Source organism: Octopus sinensis, linkage group LG4 (assembly GCF_006345805.1).
Source record: "Octopus sinensis linkage group LG4, ASM634580v1, whole genome shotgun sequence".
NCBI classification, from domain to species: Eukaryota; Metazoa; Mollusca; class Cephalopoda; order Octopoda; family Octopodidae; genus Octopus; species Octopus sinensis.
This window is the reverse complement of record NC_043000.1, coordinates 96,275,500-96,294,857: the sequence shown is the minus strand read 5'-3', so window position 1 is coordinate 96,294,857 and position 19,358 is coordinate 96,275,500. Positions and strand designations below refer to the sequence as shown.

Sequence of the window (19,358 nt, the reverse complement as noted above, 5' to 3'; positions counted from 1 at the left end):
AAATAGTAACTATACAATACATACTGTTGCACTGAGATGTTAATCTACTTACTCCGAGAGTTACATTTTACAAACCTCATGCAAATTCTTCTGTGTCTTTCACTTTTTGCTGTTTTCCAATTAGCCAGAAGCATATCAATTCTATAAATGTTTTCCTATTGCAGCATAGCTAGTGAATTTCTAGTCTATATACTATAAAAATATCCTTTTTTTTTTAGTGTGCTATAAAAAATATCTGATTGTTTTATTTTATTTATTTATTTCCATATTAAACTTATTTCAAATACCACAGTGTTGATTTTATTTTTCCATCCCCCTAATGATAGATAAAAAGCCCAATTAAGATGATACCAGAGTAGATACAAGTCATTTTGACTATTTCTCCTGGGAATCAACTTTCTATATAGTTGAAAGAAAGAGCTGACGAATATTTGAGAACGTTAGAGCACCATTCTAAATAACTTGGAGTAATATCATTGGTTCATTGGATTTTTAAACAGCAAAAGTAACATGATTCTGTACCATTAACTTAGTGCAAAACAGGTCTAGCAAAGGACTTAATTCACAGGTTTTTTTTTTACAGTTTTCTTCTCAATGCTTACATTCTCCTCCAAATTAAATGATGTAGTCATTTCACCTATTATTGAGAAATGTATTCCCTTTCCCATATAAATCATGTAAGCCTTCTGCCCATGTAAGACATCAGTATAATGGTAAAAAGGTGTTGATAAAATTGATGTTACTTATAATCATTGGTTCATTGGTGATTTTAATCTTTTTGTTTTTCTTCAGATGGGTTCATTTGGTGTGTGCATTATATACCCCAGGTGTAGCATTTGGAGATGTTGACCGACTGAGTGCTGTCACATTATTTGAAATGCCATATGCAAGATGGGGAGCCAAAGTAATTAATTCTTTATCAATTGCTACAATGTTTCTTTTAGACTATCTGTCTGTCTATCTATCTATATCTATCTATCTATCTATCTATCTATCTACTTTGACCATCCATAAAATCCCAAATTTTATTTTGGCTTTTGTGGGAGCAACTGCCTTTGAAGACTCATATTGTCGTTCAATACTTGAAATGAGGAGTAGATAGGCAGCCAACAACTGATGAAGAGTCGTTCTCTATGTTACTTGTCCTGTTTTCCATTTGTTTCTCTTGTTGTTTGCGTATTCAAATTATTTGTTTTCGTATTTCATGTTGTTTACTGTTTGTGATGTCCTGTACCCATATATGCATATATATGTAATGCGTTTGTGTTTGTATATATAATATACATATATGTGTATTTATATATCGTCTGCTAGCTCCAAAAGCTTTTTTTATTCTCTCTCTGTTTATTTCCTTGTGTTCCTTTCTGTTAAGACTTTCTCGCCTTCCTGAGCGTCAAACTAATATACCTGTTTGTTGTTTATGTATCTGTCTTCGTCTTTTGCTTTTCTGTAAATTTCAACTATATATATATATATACATCTACTCTTAAAAATTTATCTTACTATTTTATTCGTTGTTACTACGTTTCTTCATACATTGTTACGAAAATTTAACCTTTTAGGCTACTTTCAAGCCTTCGCCATAACTTGATTTATCTTTCTATCTCTCTCTACAAAATTTAACCTTAGGCCAGGCTACCTCAAGCCGTAATCCTATCTCTTCCCATCTCTTCCCATCTCTCAGCCATTTCAGCCATTGGCGGTCTTTTTTCCTCCTCTCACCATTACGATTCTATAATTTAAATTCCCAATTCAATTTCAACTCCCGTTCGATGTCCGCAGCAAGTTCTTAAAAATTTATCTTACTATTTTATTCGTTGTTACTACGTTTCTTCATACATTGTTACGAAAATTTAACCTTTTAGGCTACTTTCAAGCCTTCGCCATAACTTGATTTATCTTTCTATCTCTCTCTACAAAATTTAACCTTAGGCCAGGCTACCTCAAGCCGTAATCCTATCTCTTCCCATCTCTTCCCATCTCTCAGCCATTTCAGCCATTGGCGGTGCGCCCGCCCCCCCACCCCCACCACCAATACCGATGAACACTGTTCTCACCCCCACCACCAATACCGGTGAACACTGTTCCTCACCTCCCACCACCAATACCAGTATACCCTGTCCTCACCATCTACACCGGATACGCCTTACTCATCTACACCGGGTACGCCCTACTCCCTCCCCCTCCCCCCCCTACCCCTTCTCCTCATATGCTTTCACTGTGAAAAGACAAGCTGCTAGCGCCATAGCTCATCAACTGCCCACCGATCTTATGCTTCCTCCTGACACTGCCTCATTCCGACTATCCCCTTTAGCACCCTCCCGCCTCGTATATCCTATGTTTTTATTTCTTAGGAACCTACACCAACCCTTCCTGCCATCGTTCCTCCTTACCCCAACCTTCCCCACTGGTTGCCCTCCTATATTACCCGCCTCAACTGGACCTCCCCCTCCCCAACTCAACTCTAGAATATCTGTATTTCTTTCCTCTACCTAATTACGTTACTCAGTGATGATAAATGCTGTGACTACAAAGACCCGGGCTGCTTTCTGCAGCAATTCCACATACCCCCTACTCATTCTAAGTACCCCGGATCCCCAAAGTACCCTGGATCCCCAAAGTACCCCGGACCTCGTTGCCCATGTGCCGCTGACACGTTAAAATGCTCGAACCGATCGTGACGATGCCGGACCCTCCGGCCCCTGTGCAGGTGGCACGTAAAAAGCACCCAATCCACTCACGGAGTGGTTGGCGTTAGGAAGGGCATCCAGCCGTAGAAACTCTGCCAGATTCAGACTGGAGCCTGGTGCGGCCCCTGGCTTCCCAGACCCGGTCAAACCGTCCAACCCGTGCTAGCGCGGAAAGCGGACGTTAAACGATGATGATGATGATGATGATGATATAAGCGGGATGACCACTACGTGGACATCATTATGCTAGAAGTAGATCCACTATGGTCTTACCACTAAGAAAGGAATGTTCTCAAGAAAAATTTAGCAAACGCCAGAATATAAGTGAGCAAGACAAATGAAAAGAAACAAAATATCGATTAATCACAAACCAGTTTCGCTATTACCACTTACATAAATACTCACGTAATCATCCATAGCTCATCAGTATGATCGTCATTGCAAATATTATTTGCAGAACTATACACGAGACGTCCGCATGAGATTGAATATGTATACAGTTCTACCAATTACACTTGGGGTTATCTTTTAAAAGTCCTCGTAATTGGTAGAACTGTATACATGTTCAATTTCATGCGGGCGTCTCGTGTATAGTTCTGCGAATTATATTTGCAATGATGATCATACTGATGAGCTACGGACAATTACGTAAGTGGTAATAGCGAAACTAGTTTGTACTTAATCTATATTTTGTTTCTTTTCATTTTCTTGCTCGCTTACCTTCTGGCGTTTGCTAAATTTTTCTTGAGAACATTCCTTTCTTAGTGGTAAGACCATAGCGGATCTACTTCTAGCATAATGGATGTCCATGTAGTGGTCATCCCTCTTATATGTATGTAATATAATTTTTCTGAATCTTCAGATTTTAATATGCTAGACCATTGGTTTTAAATTGATATTAATCAAATTAATATTCAATTTTTCACCCTTATTATTTAAAAAATATATATATATATATATATATATATATATATGTATGTATATATATAGTGTACATTTAAACACATAAGGAATCCACTCGTGGAATTTAACACGTTAGAAAGAACAGCTAGGTTCTATAACCACAAAAATTAGGGATAAAATTCGACAGGAACGAAATGAAAAATAAAAACATTTTAACATCAAATTTCCTGGACCAATTGGTTTCTGATTTTCAGGTACACCTTGGGTTAACCCAAAGTGTACCTGTTGGCAATGATTTCACCTCGTGAGCAAATATTATTTGCTTGCTAAACTAAAATCAGAAACCAATTGGTCCAGGAAACTTGATGGTAAAATGTTTTTATTTTTCATTTCGTTCCTGTCGAATTTTATCCCTAATTTTTGTGGTTATAGAACCTAGCTGTTCTTTCTAGTGTGTTGAATTCCACGAGTGGATTCCTTATGTGTTTAAATGTACACTATATATTATGACTAATTCATAGTCTTTTGGGACTAAATTTTTACACGTTAGGCCACTGGAAGTGAAAATTTTAATTAATTTTCCATTTCCCTTTTATATGTTTAAGTATTATATATCATCATCATCGTTTAGCGTCCGTTTTCCATGCTAGCATGGGTTGGATGGTTCTACTGGGGTCTGTGAAGCCAGAAGGCTTCATCAGGCCCAGTCAAATCTGGCAGTGTTTCTATGGCTGGATGCCCTTCCTAACGCCAACCACTCCGTGAGTGTAGTGGGTGCTTTTTACGTGCCACCCGCACAGGTGCCAGACAGAGCTGGCAAACGGCCACGAACGGATGGTGCTTTTTATGTGCCACCGGCACGAGGGCCAGGTGAGGCTGGCAACGGACACGAACGGATGGTGCTTTTTACGTGCCACCGGCACGAGGCCAGTCGGGGCAGCGCTGGATGTATGTATATATATATATCAATAGTCACAGAGTCCCTTCAAATGTCAGGTTTGTTGCCCTTCTAGAACTATGAAAGCTTACTTTTCAGTTTTGCAGCATGTGTATGATTGGATGGTTTATCTGTTAATTGCTGTGTTGATTTAAAACGGTTTTTCAACTGAAATACTGCAATACTATCGTTATTTCTTTATTAGGACTGTTCATTATGTGAAGATAACCGCTTTAGTCGAACTGGAGTGTGTATTAGCTGTGATGCAGGAATGTGCCGGGCTTACTTCCATGTTACTTGGTAAGATTCTTATCGTTATTCTGTGGTTTTCCTTTTAGTTTTTTTAACACGTTTTTAAGAATGTTTATTTTCTTTTCTGTTTCCTTCAAAAGGAAAATAATAATGTTTTGTAATCCATTGGATTTATTGATGCATCACCATAATCTTTATCCTTTTGTTGCGGTTCAGGAAAAATATACAATGATATAACTTCCCAATGCCATCTCCAGTTTCCAGCTTATAAAACATTTGTTGATTATACAATGCTCCTGTTCCCTAAAGTAGTGAACTGTATACTTATTTAACACTAGGTGGTTGAGGTTATTGTAAGTTAAGTGCAATACAGAGTCAATCAATGTTTACAACATTTCAACCCTTCACAGTTGCTCTATTATTAAATTCAACCTGCTGTGTACTCTTAAATAACAATTTATATCATTTTTCAATATCTTCAGTGTTTTCTTTCTTTAATTGTTTAAGCAGAGCAGGGCATGTAACACTTATTGTTTTTGATACATGTCAATGAAACCAGTTTCTCTCCGACAAAAACTATAGTATCATGCCTTTCAGATGTATGTACACGTTAAGTATGGTATACAAATGATGATTTTCATATAATTCTGCTTCAGTTGCATACACTGAGTTTATTACAGCCCAACAAGCTTTCTGTAACATCAGTGAATGTATTAATCACAATTTTCTATATGTTGGGTAGGGAGGAATTATTTTTAGGCATGGAGTCACTGCTGGGCTAATGTTTGTCTCACTCCAATATATTTTGTTGTCAGTACAATATGTATACGAAGAAATTTTCTCGTGGAATAAATCCACAGCATCATACCTGTGAATGGTTTATATGTGTGTATGATACACAGACGGCTATGGTAAAAGATATTTAAGGTGCTGTGCAGTGCATTCCAGCTCAAAAAAATGTAGCTGCAAAGCAAACTTCTTAATAATACAGCCATGTGTACATCCATGATTAATTGTAATGCAATCTTTTAATAAAATCTTGTGATGAATGGTTTTCACATCATAGTGAAAACATGCTACAATAAAATAATTCCTCAAATTATCATATTTTCAGCTTCATTAATTATACTATAATTCTTTAATTTTCTTTTAATAAGTCATAAATAATTTCTCAAAAGTCTTTGCAAAGCCCTTTGATTTTTCTCCATCTGAAAATATTTTTGTTAATTTCTAATGCAGTGCTCAACGAGAAGGTTTATTAGCTGAAGCTCCTCCTGAAGAAGTAATGGTATGTACTACTACTATTAATGATCTGATTTCTTCATGAAAACTTCTAAATCACATTTTTTCAATAATCCCTGTTATACTCTAAAAATGAAGGCAGGCTCAGGTGTGACTGTGTGGTTAAGAAGTTTACTTCCCAACCACATGATTTTGGGTTCAATCCCACTGTATGGCACCTTGGGTAAATGTGCTATACTATAGCCCTGAGCCAACCAAAGCCTTGTAAGTGATGGAAACTGAAAGAAGCCCATCATATATAATATTATATGTGTGTGTGTGAAGACAAACACCAGTGCTCCATGTTGCAGGTTTGGTAATTGTTAAGGGATTTCTCTTATAACCTGAAACTAATGGTAGCCTTAACCTATAAATAACAAATCTGTATCCATCAATGTGGTGTTGAGCACTCATTCCCATTGTTCAATATTAATGTGTGTGTATTTGTGTATATATACAGAGTATGATGAATAAATTGTCATTTAAGTTACACAAAAATGAAAATAACACTGACATCTCATTTTAACATATATTTACCAAAATTACATTAAAATATCTTCAGATACTAAAGAGTAAATTTATTCAATTAAATCACTGTTGGCTTCAACCATGGCCTCCAGACGACTTTGGAATCTCCTGCAACTCTTCTGGACAGACTCCTTGTTTAAGTTGGTGTATGCTGCCATAATCCTTGCCTTCACTTCATCTTTGGTGTTACAAGGAGTTTTGTTGGTCTCTCGCTCAACTGCTCCCCACACATAATAATCAAGGGGGTTGCAGTCTGGGGAATTAGGTTGCCAGATGTTAGGGATGATGTGGTCACAGAAATTGTCAGACAGCCATAACTGGGTTCTGATTGTGTGGCATGGTGCAAAGTCCTGTTACCAGAAATAGGGTCTTCCAGCAGCCACCCTCTTGACCCAGGACAGCACTATCTCCTCCAGGCACTTGATGTAAGCCTCTGTGTTGAGTCTGAAGCCATGTGGGAAGATGAATGGAGGTATAACATCATCATCACTAGTGACGTTGACTGGGTGTTTGATTTTTATCACTCTCAGTACATGTTTTGGAGACATAACTAGCCAATGGTTGTTCTGTGTGTTTACCATCTGATCCTGGCAGAAATTTTTCTCATATGAGAAAAACCAAAGCATGTTCAGTTGAAGAGGATGCTTGAGTTTGTTTGAAAGCTTCGTAGTGTGATCTTTCCTCTTGTCCTTGGTGGCTTGAGATAAAGATTGTCCCTTTCTCATCTTGCATGAGGAACACCAAATGTTTTCATGCACTACTTGCCTGATAAGAGACTCAGACACTCCGATGTCCCTGGCAATGGACTTGATTGACTTGGAGAGATTGTTGTCAATCATGTCCCAGATCTCACCAACAAATTCAGGAGTTCTTTTCTTATCAGAACAATCAAAGTGAGTTTTCCAAGCTGCCATTGCCTTCACAATCGCCATTAAACTCATCCAACTCTTTCGAATCCTCTGCACTGTCCTCAAATTGACACCTAAGCACTGAAATGTTCATATTGGAGCTTCTGGCAGGGTGAATTGCGTCATGGTGCTGTTTTCTCACAGACGGTGCCCAACTGACCCTATTATACTGTATAGTTGACAAAATCAAAAACAAACAATGCACATTTTTGAAATTAAAAATATAAAATGACGACAATTTAGCCATTGTACCCTGTGTGTGTATATATATATATATATTTACATATATATAAACTGTAGTATTTGTCTTGAGAGAATATTTTAAATTATCAATGTTTCAATTATCAGTCTTGTGTGTGATGACACAGTAGAAAAAAATTCTTCAATTTTTGATTATTTTGTTATTTCAGGATATTGCTGATCCATTTTTTGCATACTGCAAAATGCATGCTGACAAAACAACAGCTCGAGCAAAGAGACGCAATTGGCTAGCCATTCAGTCACATGTGAAAATGCATTCAGAAAAAGAGATAGAAGATGAAAAAGAAAAAGTAGGCATATTTAAGAAAAAAAATTTTGTGTGTATTTACCTATTTGTAACAAATACAAGCTATAAAAGTTAGATAACTAAAATTGCTACCCCCATATCATTATGGAAATACTTAGCTCTTCTGTAATTCCCTTCATTAAACATTTATAGGTTTGATTGGTAGAAAAAGGAATATCAGTTTGGGAAAACCTTCCAAATCTTGAATGTTTTGGTAGGATGATGGGAAAATTAGCTATCAAGTTATTTATACTAGAGGGGTCACTATGGCAGGAAAACCATATCTCATCATAGTGATGCTACATGTGTTCACCATGGCTTTATGAGAGCAGGAGAAATTCAGTGTAGAAATCTTAAGACAGCTGAAGTTGTCTTTGAGATGTGTTACCAGGTTAAGAGACATTTCAAAGTACTTGAGCTATAAAGCTCAATACTACAGGAGAGGTAAATCTGTCCATAATGTTGTCAATTGGGCTCATATTGTGGCAGTAAAAGACACTTTACTGCTGTAGTCTAAGGTAGCTTAGGTTATCTCTATGCTTATTAGTTGGGACTACTGGATATTAAGCTAGGATGGTGGTGGATGGAAAGCTGTAGACATTTTGCAAACTGGCTCTTTAATATTGGATAATTACATTAAAAAATGTAAAAACCTAGAAAGTAGACATATAATTATTTCTAATTATAGCACAGGGCCAATAATTTTAGAGGGATGAAGTTGTTCATTACATTGACCCAGGTACTTGACTGATGCTTTATTTTATCAACTCTGAAAACAGGAAAAGTAAAGCTGATCTCAACATGGATTCGAACCCAGAATGTAATGATGCAGAAGAAATGCTACAAAATATTTAGTCTGAGGCACTAACAGTTCTGCTAGACATAAATAATGATAATAAGATGTTATTCTACTTTTCCGTACTTTAGCTTCTCTGCATTGTTAACATCTTGGTATTTTTTCCATTTATATGCATGCACATAATATGACTGCTTCTACCAAGAACATGTATATATTTAAATATTTACTACAACTTTAGTAGTGATTACTCTCTTCTTTGTTTGATATGTGTGTGTATATATGTATGTTTATATATATATATACTTAAACTTATTTTTCAGGCTAGATTTCAAAGGAAACTGAACAGGCGTCGTCAGAAGTATCTTCTTGCAAAAGCACGAAGTACACCATCATGGGGTAAGGCTGTAAGTCATCATCTAAATTAACAGGAACCAACCTGCCCCTGCTGTTAACACTTCCCTGTGTCTATTGCTATGCATTACAACATTTATCACCAATGGGGTATCAGTTGAACTTAAGGACATCATAGGATGTTTTATAAGTTCATCTCTTTTCACAGACCTTTAGGGTTCTTAAGTCAAGGATTAATTTTTGTACTTCTTAGGTGGAGGCAAATATCTTGAATGCTAGTTGATGCAGATAACATTCAATAGAAGCATGTGAAAAAGAGGCTCTTGCTTTGAGGTATTGTGAAATGTATGAAGTTTGATTTGAACTCAAGCCGCAAATTCAATATCTCATTCAGGGCCCTTTTAACAGCATACATTAACACGGGGTGAGAGTGTCAATTACCCAGTGTGGCCCATGCTTAACCCTTTTGATAATGACCTGTCTGAGATTGTTCCTTGTTCTATGATACAATCCTACTATTTTTAAAGTGTTTGTTCCAAACACTAGCTTAATAAAGATAAAGTTATTTTGTTAACTTCTTTTCAAAAATAAATTGAAACAAGCAAAGCGTAGTTCAATAGAAATGTACTTATGAAAGGATGGTGACACTGATCTCATGTACATTATTTACATTCGACGGATATTTGTCCTCATTTTGTTTGTTGTTAACACAAAGTTTCGGCTGATATACACTCCAGCCTTCTTCAGGTGTCTTAGGGAAATTTCGAACCTGGGTTCTCATTCTTAAGGTATTTTATATATATATATATATATATATATATATATATATATAATAAAATATTAGGGAATAAATCCAAACTTACAGGGAAAAATCAGATTTAGGATTGAATCCAATTTTATAGTAAAATATTATATTATATTAAATTAGAGATAAAACCACTATTAGGCAAATCATACAATGAAAAACTTAAGCCAATACATAAGATTAATTAATTTATATTATTTTAAATATATATCAAAATTATTAAAAAAAGATAATGAGTATAACACTACAATCGTTAAACCTCGCTAAGATAAATATTTCAATCACCTGAAGATTGACTGTAACTCGAATTTTTACGAATTGGGCAGCCATGAAATGATCGTAGTGTCATAGTCATTATCTTTTTTTAATAATTTTGATATATATTTAAAATAATATAAATTAATTAATCTTATGTATTGGCTTAAGTTTTTCATTGTATGATTTGCCTAATAGTGGTTTTATCTCTAATTTAATATAATATATATATATATATATATATATATATATATATATATTATATATATATATATATATATAATACCCTATATATAATGAAGTAGATGGTGAATATGCTCCAGAATAATCATTTAAAGATGTTTTTGCTTAGGAATGAGAACCCAGGTTTGAAATTTCCCAATATCCGTCGAATGTAAATAAAGTACATAATTCCTCATCTCTTAAATATAAAACTGATCTCATGTAGTCAGCCATTTTGCCTCTACTCTACAAAAATCACAATGAAGAAATATCCTTGAGAAAATCTTAATGACATGCAGTTGTAAGGTTCAGCATTACCTGAAACTCATCTTATATAAGTTCCCAGTGATATATATATTGGATTGGTGCATAATTACTGTGGCTTTTTTTCAACAAAAGCAATAACAACATGTAGCAAAAACATCTTTAAATGATTATTCCGGAGCATATTCACCATCTACTTCAATTACCGCTTCCCATTTGCTTGGCAGACGGTCAGACCATCATTTAAAGATGTTTTTATTAAGTATAGTTAATGTTTTTCTCGAATAAAATTTGTTGAAAAAAAAGCCGCAATAATTGTGCACCAGCCCAATATATATATATATAGCATATAATGACATTTGGTTGTAAGACTCAGCATTACCTAGATTCAAAATACTTCTATTATATCAGTTTGCTGTGAGATATATATTATACAGCATGCTTTAAGCATGGGAGATTTTATGAATTTATTTCTGTTCAGACATGTGGGACACCATGCACCTGTACAGGCAGTGTTGATTTTATGAGCTAATGTACAGCAGAGACGTTAGATCACAGTAATCAAATCTGTGCAAGTTGTTCAGCAAGAAATTGCTGAAGCTTCATCTATCATCTACAGCAAGGGAGTCCACAAGTCCATGATTTCTGTTCAATATCCAAAATATATGATTATCTGAAGTGTTATTAAAGTTTTGAATTCCTACAAAAACATTTTCACTCTACAGATTTGTGTGCAGCTTGTTAATTTTACAAGTTATTATTTTCAAAGAGTATCTGTTAAATTCAGTGTTTTGTTGTTGTTTTTTTTTCTGCATAGTTGTCTTTAATTCAATTCCATTTTTTGTACATTTCTACCAGTGCCAACTCAAAAATTAATTAGACATTTATCATCAAGTCCATCTGTCGTAAAGAAAATGTTGCGAAAAGCTGAGCTGATGGGAATAATAACGCAGGTCAGTTACATCTCATTTCTCTAAATGTGTGTGTGTGCATGCATACACATATACATATATATATATATATATATATATAAGGATAAGATCGATATTTAAATACCAATCTTATCAGGTGGCCAGCATGGGAATAAAAACCGGTCAAAGGTAATAATTATTTAAAATTATATGTGGCTTTAGAGTCAAGTTTTGACTGCTATTTCCAGCATGGAGGTATCTCTTAGATACCCTAAATTATAATTTTAAATTATATATATAGTCACAGGCCTTGTTGTGTACTGTCATGGGATATTGCTTTCCAACCACGTTTTCAGATTCTCTTGGTTTAAATGTTTTCTACTAAAGCCTTATGAGTGGATAGACAGAAACTGAAAGAAACACCTTTGTATATAGACATGTGTGCTTGTGTGTATGTATATATGCCTTCTCTGTTTATATTGCTCAATTACAAGCAGTGACATTGCTGTCAGTTCTTTGTCTGCTAGCTTTGCTCCTTCAAAGAATGTATAATAGAATTGAAACATAGGTAATAGTTAGTAACAGGAAAGGCATCCAATAGTAAAATAATGTTCCAAGAGTGTATTTGTCTAACCATGCTAGCATGGATAAACAGTTGTAAAAATGAACACATGAAATACGTTTTCCTTATGAATGCAATTGGTGATGGGAAAATTGTATGAAAACTCGAGTGTGTGTGTATATACAAAAAGTTGTTAACAATTCTTGCTTGAAGATTGCAATGGCATGAAACTCTAGTCTCAAAATATACATTCAGTTTCAATAAATTATGTGTGTGCACACACACACACACGTGTCTGTCTGCTTGTGTGTGTGTTTGTGTGTGCAGATGTTGACCTTTCACATCGTTAATTATTGCTGAGTGAGTAAAGCAGTAATGTGAGGTTTACAATCCCTGCTGACGTTATGACCAATTACTCGACACTTTTGAAGACTAGTGGAATAAAGAGGAAGAGGTCCACCTTACTTGAAAAAGAGTTAAAGGCTGATAGTAAGAAGTGCATCCAGCTATAAAATGCAATCTCAAAAGATATCTCCATCTATCCTGCATTAACTTGAAAAAGATAACAAAAAACAAGCATCAAACTGATTTTTTTTTTTTTTAATAGGTCCAAAGTGTATCTCAAGATAAACAAGAATCTCGGAAAAAGTGGCACTTGTCACCAGCCATGTCCTTAGAATATATAAGCTATTATCTTGGTATGTTTGCATATCTTTCATTTCAACTTTTGAAGGGTTTTTCTTTCTTTCTTTGTTTTTTTGTATTTATTGTTTAACATCACCATCTATCCTTTCCGAGCTTTTAGTGGGGTTAACTCTGTTATGAGCTTTTAGACCAGGATAACTAAATGTCTTGATCTGCTGCTTCTTATGGCAGTAACCCTTCCTCTCCTCTCACTCACCACTCACAAAAGCTCTATAAAAAACGATCATGAGCACTGCCTTCCCTCTTCTGACTCTTCTCCTGACAAGGCATTAAAAAATACACATTAGAAACTTGGCATCTTCTGTTCACACTGTGAAGTGGTTGGTTAAATGGCCAACAAAGTGTAGGGCTCTGAGGTCCCTCTATCCTGTCTCACCAAGGACTACTTAACCTTTCTAGTATTGGTACCACAAGAAAATGCACCCAGTCCTGTATAGTGGTTGGCATTAGAAAGGGCATCCAACCACAGTAACTAAGACAAATGACATATTCCCATAGTTCCCAATGGGAGTCAACTTGGACTGTGATGACCAATCCAATTCATACCAGCATGGAAAGCTGATGTGAAATGATTTCAATGATGATGGTTAGACTTTAGAGAACATGTTGCCTAAATTGCCATATGACTGGGAAACCAGGGAATGAAGTAGATTGTTTGAATCTGAAAATGACAAACGTGAAGTGGAAAAAAAAACATAAACATTGATTGATGATGCATGAGGGGTGTACTGCAGATTGCTCATTATAATATAATTGAGTTGATTATAATACAACAGCAATTTCCAGTTAGGTTCGTTGGTACAATTAGAACAACAATCCTCCTTTAAAAACCATTTAGCCCATTGTTTATGACAAAGTTTCATTTTACATATGATGAACATGTAGAGAGACAATTAATGAATAAAGCAAAATCTTCCCTGCTTTTAAATTTCCTCACAAGCTAAGTTTTACAGCCTTATGAAGAAAGAATTTGGTTAATAACTGTTGTTTGCAGTTAGAACACACTTGTACATTAAAAAATTTTCTTTTGTTTATTAGTTAATAACAAACTAGTGTAAAATCTTTTTTATCGTTTTTATAGATAGAAATGCTCGTATAGATACTATGAGAATTAACATGAAGGAATTGTCAACTCAGAACTGTAAACTTCAAGAACAACAAAAAATATTAAGAGTCCAATATGATCAGGTAAGTAAATTCAAGTAAGAAAGCAGAGCATTAATAAACTTAGATGCAGACTCTTGAAAAAAATAAATTCATTATAACATTGACAAATTGGACCTTGTTATTGCTACTGCTTTTGTTATTGATGTTCTCCTCCTGCTACTTTTCCTCTTTGTTTTTTTTTTTCTCCCTGCACCATTTCTCCTTCATCATCTTTTTCTTCCTTCTTATTCAGCTTCCGCCTCCTTTTTTTTTATTCTTCCACCATCATCACCACAGCAGATAACTGAAGGAGCAGACTTTTTGGGTGACTAAGCATATGTCACAGATCAATTACTCCAGACAAATGTTTTAGCATGTGGGACCCTATATTATGCATGTATGATAATTCAGCAGTGATTTATCATAAGTAGACATGTTTTCTTTGAAATATTTTTTAAATGCTATCCAGATGTGTGAGTAATCTGAATATCTGAATACAACCTGTAATTGTGTAAATTACACTGTTTTGTGTTGTCTCTAGTTTAGGATAAAGACTCCCTTCTGTCATGAATGACCATGGGATATGCCTAGAAAGTTCCCCTCCAAGGTGCATGTCTGGGCAAGGTTGTTTATGGAAGTGCAGCAGCTACCCATGCATACCGGCCTCCCCTCTCCACGCCACCAATATTATCCAAGGGAAAGGCAAGGGCCAATACAGCTTGGCACTAGTGATGTCACAACTTATTTCTACACCTGAGTGAACTGTAGCAATGTGAAATAAAGTGTCTTGCTCAAAAACACAACACAGATTGTGAGCCCTAACCACTGAAACATGTGCCTTCATACTTTCTAGTTTAATGTGTAAATATTTAGAACTGAGACAGGACATGGTGCAGTATTTGAATTCTAATAAGTTGTTTGTAGACTAGCATCATTATTCTCTTGTCAGTTTATTTGGTATCTGTGAATACACTAATTGTACCTGTGCAGCATATAACCATTTCTTCTACATGTCTTAGTATAAATATATTGACTGCTTTTTGTTTTGTTTTGTTTTTTTAACACCTCAGGGGTTATTCACTTCATTTGTTTTCGTTCTTTTGCTGGTGTTTCTTTTACTTATAGAGATATTCAATTCTTGTGGGAATTGAATTCAAAACCCTTAGTTTCCAAACTAGATACATAAGGCATTACTAAGACTTACATGTAACAATAACTGGGTTTTTTTTTTATATGACCTCTATCTGTAGATGAGAGAAAATGATTTAGATTTCAGCTGTCTGGGTGATTCTGTTTCTAGTATTTATATTTGAACTTTTTCAGTTAGTGAATGAAATGAATCGATTGAAAGATTCTACTCACAAGCTGCAACAAAACGGAGAAGAAACCTGGAGTATTTTAACTGATCTTTCAGGACAGGTAAACATAAAAATTTACTATCATTAATAACCATTTTTGTAATGTATAGTTTTCTCTCTTTGAAAACAACCATGGCTATGTGGTTAAAAAGCTTGCCTCCCAACCACATGATTTTGGGTTCAGTCCCACTACATAGTCCCTTGGGGAAGAGCTTTCTACAATTGCCTCAGGCTGCCCAAGACCTTGCGAGTGGATTTGGTAGAGAGAAACTAAAAGAAGCTCATTGTGTGTGTGTGTGTGTGTGTACACGTGTTTGTATCTCTTTGTCTTGATGTCACATGATAGTTGTATATGAGTGTTACCATCATACAAGCAGTGTCATTTATTTCCAGTTTTTGCGTAAAAACATGTCTAGCCAAAAGAACAGGTGGGTGTTGGCATCTGGTCATATAAAATCTGCCTCAACGAATTCCATCAGACCCACATAAGCATAGAAATGTGCTGTTGTTGTTATTGTTTATGTTTGTCCTCTCTGGTTTTCAAATCTCAGAACCACCCCCTATGAAAAACACTGCTTTAATTACAGCTTGAAACTTAGGCTAATCTGCAGATTTCAGCATTAGTATGTGTTCTATTGGACATTTTTTTAATACACAAATCATAGACCTTCTTGAAACTAACTCCATTGTAAGTGGAGACAGGTAACATGTACTAGTAGAATAATTTCTGTCTTGTCAGACTGGAGAACTGAATTAGTTTTGAGCAGGATTTAGACTTCTAACCTATAAACTACTTGAGCATTAACCTTAACCTTTTAACATTTAAACTGGCCAAATCCGACCAAAATATTCTACTGACCAGATCCACCCTTTACTACATACCCTACAAGGTCATTCTAAGAATAAAACTATCACAGCATCAAAATCTCAAAGCTACAAGATAATGCATTGTTAATACAAAACAATGTGAATAAATAAGCATTACCTTCAACATAATAATCTGAGTACTAAAGGGTTAAAGAAAATAAATCTTTCATCAAAACCAAATAATTTTCTTATGATTCTGTAAGTAGTCCATCCATAATCTTTTATTTTGAGTGTCTGAGGAATGACCTTTGGTATAATTTGTTATTTAATGTTTCACTTTGGTCTTGTCTCATTCTAAAACCTTGGTATTAATTCATAGGAAATTAACACTCCAGAGATGTTCCGTGTACGCAAATCTCCTCGCTCTCCAACAAAACGGGACCCTCAGCCTAAATCTCCTTCAGCACCTGCCATTCAACAGTAAGTTGTGCTTCCTCAGTTTCAGTTCAGTCAGCTCCTCTCTCTTTCTCTGTCTCTCTCTCTCTCTCTTGTTTAGTTTTGCTTATTCTATATTTGCATTTTTCTTTTTAAAACATTTTATCTCATCCCATACTTTTTCCCCTTTTAACTTTCCATTTTATTTATCTTCTCTACTGTTCTTTAAAACTGCTGTTGTTGTTGTTTCATTGCTGCTTACTAAATAGTCATTAATTCTGAAACCCTTAATTTCCCATGATTCCATCCAATGATAAGAAAGGTACAGTGGACATCAAGTGTTTTCAGAAAGAAAAGACTATTTTATATAAATGTGTGGTAAGATTCAATGTTATGATTGGACAATATGAATGTATGGCAAGACTGGACAAAATGATTGTTATGAGATGTTTGTAGTAACTGAAACAACAGTATAGTAAGATGGGTATGACAGCCAGCTTAGACATTAGCTCATAAAACAATAGAGCAGTACATGTGTGTGTATATATATATATATATATATATATATATATATAAGTACTTCTCTATTGTGGTTTTATAATATATAGGATATGACATTAAAAAAAAAAAATAAGGATGATTGTAACCATCATCAGTATATATCAAACAAAAAGGGGAAATTTTGCCAGTGAATAATTTGTTTCAATTAGGATTTTCCAGATATGCATGTGATCTATACATATTGCTGTTGATTGGCGTACAAACTTATTTCAAATTTCTGTTAATAATAAACAGAAATATCTTTTTATGGAAATGGAATGTGTATTCTTATTTCTAGACATTCACATATTGATTATGTAAAATGTATCAAAAAGTTAAAGAATTTAAATTAAAATGGGGCTGTTTTATTATCAAGAATGTCTTTCAAAACGCTGATGTTTTTGGCAATATTTTGTTATTAGTAACCAACAACTATAGCTCCTTAATGCCAGTGCCACGAAAAAGCACCCAGTACACTCTATAAAGAAGTTAGCTTTAGGAAGGCTATAGAAACAATGGAGTTTGATGCAGTTCTCCAACCCATTGGATTGTGTCAAATAGTCTAACCAATTCCTGTATGGAAGATGGACATTGAATAATAATAATTAATGATGATGTTGAAATGTCCATCAGACTTAGAATAACAGATTCAAGTTTCAATGTAACTTTTCTTAAATTATACCAAAGACATTATAAAAAAATAGGCTTAACTGTAACCCTTATTTTAATTTTGTAGATATGATTTAGTCATGAAAGAGTTATATTAAAATTTCCATTCCCATGTCCTTTTTTATTTTATGATTAACAGCTTTACCTTCTGAAATTGCATGATTTTTGAGTTTTTGTATTGATTCAGAAAAACAAAAATGTGTTTTATTGGCCTGTTTTTCTGGGATGATGTTTTATTGAATAATATAACACTGTTATATTATTTATAATAATATTTATTATAGTAATTTCCTTATGAATGCAGTTGACCAACTAAATGCAGGGTGGCACTTGAAAAAATATATTAACTTTTTTGTTACCATATTCCTATTGAAATACACTGCCTTGCTTTCAATTAATTTGAAAATATATTTGTCTCTATTAAGCTGGTGTTTGGAACATAAAGTAATATTGAAACCTTGTGGGAAGGTTTTAATTTAGATCACTTTTAAGTGGCAAGTTCATATCATAGGACCACAGCTGGTCTCAGGTGGGTTAAATAGAAAAATGAAACATACAAAAGAATAAGTGCTTATATGTAATATACAGGAACTTTTACAGTTTGTATCATTGAAAGTTTCACATTCTTACTTTGTGCTAGTTTCAGTAACTAAATTTAAAGGCTCACTTTTGCATCTTAATAGACTGGCTATGTGAGTCTGCTGTGTTGTGTTGTACAACTGTATAAGTCCCGCCCTGGAACAAATGGAAATTAGTTTTGTTTGTTTGAAGCGTAATTGGATTTTGTGAATACACCAGCCACATGGTTTCAGGTTCTCTCGCACTGTGCGATACCTTGGGTAAATGTCTTCTACTGTAGCCCTAGGTTGACCAAAGTCATATGAGAGGATTTGGCAGACAGAAATTTGAAAAAGCCCATCATTGTACGTACATGTGTGTGTGTGTGTTTGTGTCTCGTCTTGATATTGCATGACAATTGTAGATGAGTATCGCTGTCATGCAAGCATTATCATTCGTTTCCAGTGTTCTGTGAAAACATGTGATGGGGAAATATCATCTTGCTTGGAAAGAATTGAGGGTTGGAGACAGTAAAGACATATATCTATAGAAAATCCACCTCAACAAACTCCATCTGATCAATGCAAGTATGAAAAAGTGAATGTTAAAATGATGCTGATGCCTGAATATGTTTTTAGATAATGAACATGAGGAATTCATCATCCTGCTTTTACCTTTTCTTCAACTTCTTTGATGGGGGTAGTGGGTTCTGGCTGTTTAGTTCTGTTACTACGTGACTTGATTATCTTCATTCCTAATGGCTTTTTTATTTTTTAGACAGACCTTTATTTAAAAGCATTTCTAAATTTTGCCTCTAGGTATTCATTTTTCTTTCTCCGTTCAAGAATATTAAAGAATCAATGTAAAAACGGCCATCGCTAATGCATCAAAATTAACTTTAGGATTTTTCTTACTATTTATTTAT

The 19,358-nt window shown here is 34.7% G+C and overlaps 1 protein-coding gene across 5 annotated transcripts in view; it reads left to right on the top strand.

Moving 5' to 3' along the window:
- Positions 1-19,358, top strand: part of LOC115210292 (PHD finger protein 14) — a 73,399-nt gene that overhangs the window by 41,884 nt on the left and 12,157 nt on the right. For all 5 annotated transcript variants that reach the window (XM_036502253.1, XM_036502252.1, XM_036502251.1 and 2 more), the window contains exons 9-18: positions 793-904; positions 4,736-4,830; positions 6,022-6,070; positions 7,910-8,050; positions 9,166-9,241; positions 11,601-11,695; positions 12,823-12,913; positions 14,002-14,108; positions 15,390-15,485; positions 16,611-16,711. In XM_036502253.1, coding sequence (XP_036358146.1) covers positions 793-904; positions 4,736-4,830; positions 6,022-6,070; positions 7,910-8,050; positions 9,166-9,241; positions 11,601-11,695; positions 12,823-12,913; positions 14,002-14,108; positions 15,390-15,485; positions 16,611-16,711 — 963 coding nt within the window. The remainder of the gene's footprint in view (positions 1-792; positions 905-4,735; positions 4,831-6,021; positions 6,071-7,909; positions 8,051-9,165; positions 9,242-11,600; positions 11,696-12,822; positions 12,914-14,001; positions 14,109-15,389; positions 15,486-16,610; positions 16,712-19,358) is intronic.